General features: G+C 55.6%; 1 protein-coding gene across 1 annotated transcript; it reads left to right on the forward strand.

Moving 5' to 3' along the window:
* The first annotated feature begins 3,376 nt into the window (after window positions 1-3,376).
* On the forward strand, window positions 3,377-4,058 carry RNF186 (ring finger protein 186). The gene has a single exon (XM_049618939.1). It carries the CDS (start codon window positions 3,377-3,379, stop codon window positions 4,034-4,036), a length of 660 nt encoding a protein of 219 aa, XP_049474896.1. The 3' UTR covers window positions 4,037-4,058.
* Window positions 4,059-4,352: the final 294 nt, after the last annotated feature.

Consider the following 4,352-nt stretch of genomic DNA (forward strand, 5'->3'; position numbering starts at 1 on the left):
ACATGAACGAACGAAATGTGTGTTAAAAGCTGTCATCCTGGGGCGCCTGGGTGGCTCAGTCGGCTGAACATCCGACTTCGGCTCAGGTCATAATCTCACGGTCTGTGGGTTCAAGCCCCGTGTCAGGCTCTGTGCTGACAGCTCGGAGCCTGGAGCCTGCTTCCAATCCTGTGTCTCCCTCTCTCTCTGCCGTCTCCCCCACTCTGACTTTGTCTCACTCTGTCTCTCAAAAGTAAATAAACATACGGGCGCCTGGGTGGCTCAGTCGGTTGAGCGTCCGACTTCGGCTCGGGTCATGATCTCACAGCTCGTGAGTTCGAGCCCCACGTCAGGCTCTGTGCTGATGGCTCAGAGCCTGGAATCTGCTTTGGATTCTGTGTCTCCCTCTCTCTCTGCCCCTAACCCACTCGCATTCTGTCTCTGTCTCTCTCAAAAATAAATAAACATTAAAATAAATAAATAAATAAATAAATAAATAAATAAATGTAAAAAAAAATTTTTAAAAAGCTGTCATCCTTGCGGAGGGGGCAGGGGCGGTAGTCAAAGGAGCTTTTATGTTCTACTTTATACTCTTCTATAATAGTTGGGCTGTTATAACCAATATATTTTCCTAATGATGGCCACCCAACAATATCAAAAGGTTATTCTTTAGACACTAGCCCTAAATAGCTTTCCTTGGTCTGATGTCAAGTTCATCCAGCTAACTTCCTGATTATTTGGCTTTCTATAGAGCTGGCTAGCAGAGAGAGGGGGCTCTGGCCAAGCTGACATCACTGTGTTGTCCACCTGATTTTCTATTTCTCATTATAAATGAATGCAGCTCAACAAATTTTTCCTCCTCCTGTCCCCAACCCCTGCTAGTCTAGCAAATAGAACGGAGTATTATACGATTCAAGTGAAAGCATCAAAAAGGCACAGAGTCCCTTTGAGCATCGTAGCACATTAGCAGCATTAGTTCCCTTTTGGCCATGAGCAGGCTGACTGTCTTGTCGATGCTTGACCCTGTGTCAGGCAGCAAGTAAAGGCTCCTTTTCTTCATCTTCTGCTGTGTTACTGAGAAGCCTTTCTCATGCAAGGGACAGAAATCCAACTTGAGCTGGCTTAAGAATACAAATCGGGGTGGATTTTGTATGTCAGTATAACTAAAAAACCCAAAGATAGAGCTCTCGCCGCAGGTACGGCTGGATCCAGGCATTCCAACTATGTCATCAGGGCTCTTTCTGACTCTCTGCTCCTCTTTCTCTTGTGCTGGCCTTACTCTGAGGCAGGTTCTCTGCACACTGTGGTCCTAGCAGCCCCAAAGTGCCATCCTTCAGCTTGGAAACCCAGCGGTAAGAGAAACTTCTCAGCAGAATTTCCAGAGTTGAATCTCATTGGCTTGGTTTAGGTCACCTGCCGGTGTCTGAAGCAATTGCCGCAGCCAACAGAGTGGAAAATGCTGATCGGTCTGCTCTGAAGCACATCACCTGCCCCCTTGCACCGAATGGGAACCATACAGAATGACAGTGGTCAGGAGCGGTGGGGGAACAGAAAGGGAAGAGGGAACAACCCATCGCCAAACTGAAGGCCAAGAAGAAACACCTTGGCAAAGTTGGGATTTGGAGGATTGGATTTCAGAGACAGAGAGGCCTGGGGGGGGGGGGGGGGGGTGGAGGGGGTGAAGCAGGAAGGCAGTGCCTGCCCCTTGGGGTGGAGGAAAGAGCTGAATCCGAAGAGCTAGACTCTGCATGGACCTCAACAGGTACCATGAGCGGTAAAGGACCAGTCAGTGCGTCCTTCTGGAGTCGGTGAGGCCAACGTGATGCGTTTTTCTGAGGACTGGATTGTGTCACCTCGCCCTCTGATGTTCAGGGCCAAGTAGTGGGATCATGTTTTCTCAACCGCCATGCGGCTCACATCGGTCGGTCCCACAGGCGTCCCGGCGGGTGGAGTCGGCTGCCCGGAGGCCAGTGGCCTCTGCACGAGCTGACGAGATTGAGCTCCCGGACCCGCGAGGTTGGGAAACCGACCTTGGGTACTGGTAGATTCCACAAGGCCCTGGCCCCATGGGAGTCCACTTGGAAAGCCGCCAGCAGGCCTGCCCTGACCACACCCCGTCTTTGCTTCCAGGCCTCACAGTGGGCCCCCTCACAGGCTGTGCCAGGATGCCAGGAGATCGCACAGGAGGATCCCCTGGATGACGGCGTGGCTCAAAGTGATCCCAAATAAATGGCGGCTGTTCTTACTACTACTGGCTATGCACGTGTCTAGCAACAAATGGCACCTGTCGTCAGTCGTGTGGCGACAAAGCAGGCCACGAGTTTGATGCTCATGAATCCGTAGCGGTTAACACAGGTGCTGTGACTAAAAAGGAGCTGGCTCCAGCAGCAGGTGCTAAAGCCCCATGAGTTGGGGGCACCTGGGTGGCTCAGTCGATTAAAGCGTCCGACTTCAGCTCAGGTTGTGATCTCGCGGTTCGTGAGTTCAGGCCCCGCGTCGGGCTCTGTGCTGACAGCTCGGAGCCTGCTTCGGATTCTGCGTCTCTTTCTCCCCAGCTTGTGCTCTCTCTCTCACACACACACAAATAAACATTTAAGAATAAATAAAAAACTAAATAAATACCCATGAGCTGCTCGGGTTCTGGTTTTTCTGTGTTGACCTGGGCTTTCTCCCCGCCCCCCACCACCCACCACCCACCACCCACTCAGAATTCTGTTCCCTTCACTTCTCTGTTCTTCAGGGGCCACCTGTTTGCAAATGTGCACAAGGCACAAACTGTTTTCCACTGATCCTGACAGCTGGAAGGTGTCCTCTGAAACCCGGCTGTGGTGGTGTTTCTCCGAGTGGGTTCCCCAGTCCACCTTCGTCAGCATCGTGACGAGACGCCTGTTAACGGTGCCTGAAGATTCTTAGATTCCCCTCCTGACCTGCCGGATGAATCTGGGGCCTGGAGATCTGTATTTTTAAAGTCTCCAGAGGCGGGGGGTGGGGGGGGGGGATTCGAATGCGTCTCAAGGCTCATAAGCCACCTTGTTGCCGGTACTCCTCTGGCATCTGAGGTTTCCTGACCTCAACAGGAAAGTCCTGATTCACGGCGCGGGCCCTGCCCCCTTTGGCAATTCAAAGTCTCCAGACCCACAAGTTACTGATTAACCCTAGGTTTCAAGAAGAGAAATAATAATAACTAGAGAGAAGACGTCAGACGAGACACAACCTGAGCAGCCCCGGGAGAGGGGTGCCAGACGGCTGCTGTCACCAGGCGCCTGCCGAGAAGGACAAGGAGACGTCCAGCCTGAGGTCAGACGGCAGCCAGGTCCCAGCGGCGCTGGCTGACCCCCCCCTCCCCGGTCAATGCCCAAGCCCCCAGCCGCCACGTCCCGCTGACTCCGTGCCCAGAATGGCCTGCGCCGAGCCCCAGCGCGTCTCCACAGGAGCCACCGCCACAGAGGCCACAGGCCCTGCTAGGGCTTATCTTGGCTCCACGGAGGGCGACCTCGAGTGTCTGGTGTGCCGGGAGCCCTACAGCTGTGCCCGGCCACCCAAGCTGCTGGCCTGCCAGCACCCCTTCTGTGCCGTCTGCCTGAAGCTCCTGTTGTGTATCCAGAACGACGCCTGGTCCGTCACCTGCCCACTGTGCCGCCAGGCCACCGCCGTCCCTGGGGGCCTCATCTGCAGCCTGCGTGACCAGGAGGCCGTGGTGGGGCGGCTGGTCCGGCCGGAGGTGCGGCTCTGTCCTCAGGGACTGGCGGATTCCGCCACCTCGACGGCCAGGCACCCCGGCCGGGTGGCAGAGGAAGGGCAGGACGAGGCCAGTGTTAACCGCGTGGCGGCCCGGCGCCTGGCGGCACACCTGCTCCTACTGGCCTTGCTCGTCGCCCTCATCCTGCCCTTCTACCCGGGCATCCTCCGGTGGGTGCTCGCCGTCATTATCACCTTGGCCCTGCTGATGCCCTCCCTCTTCTGCTGTCACTGGAGCAGCCGGGGCAGCTGCTGGCCTCCCCACGGGGCGCTTTTCTGCAGAGAACAGAAACACAGCGAGATAGCTTCCATCGCCTGAGTGCGCTCCGGCCGGGCGGCGCCTGCGGACTCTTGGGCCCCATCAGGCTCACGGCGAACGGGGCCAGGGGCTACGAACTAAGGCTGGTTCCCTCGGGGGATTAAATGCCAGCCGGACTTGCAAGCCAAAGCCGGAGGGCTGTGTTGGGTCAGGAACTACGTGCCTGGATGATAGACTTCTGTCTGTTTGGGGTGGGGGAGGAGGCCCATACCACTTGGCCACAAGGGGCCTCCTGTTCCTCGGACGCTAATGCTCCTGGTTTTCCTTCAGATGCCTTGATGAGGTTATTGCAAAAACAAGTAGAACAAGACTCCCT

This window comes from Panthera uncia (assembly GCF_023721935.1).
Source record: "Panthera uncia isolate 11264 chromosome C1 unlocalized genomic scaffold, Puncia_PCG_1.0 HiC_scaffold_4, whole genome shotgun sequence".
NCBI classification, from domain to species: domain Eukaryota; kingdom Metazoa; phylum Chordata; class Mammalia; order Carnivora; family Felidae; genus Panthera; species Panthera uncia.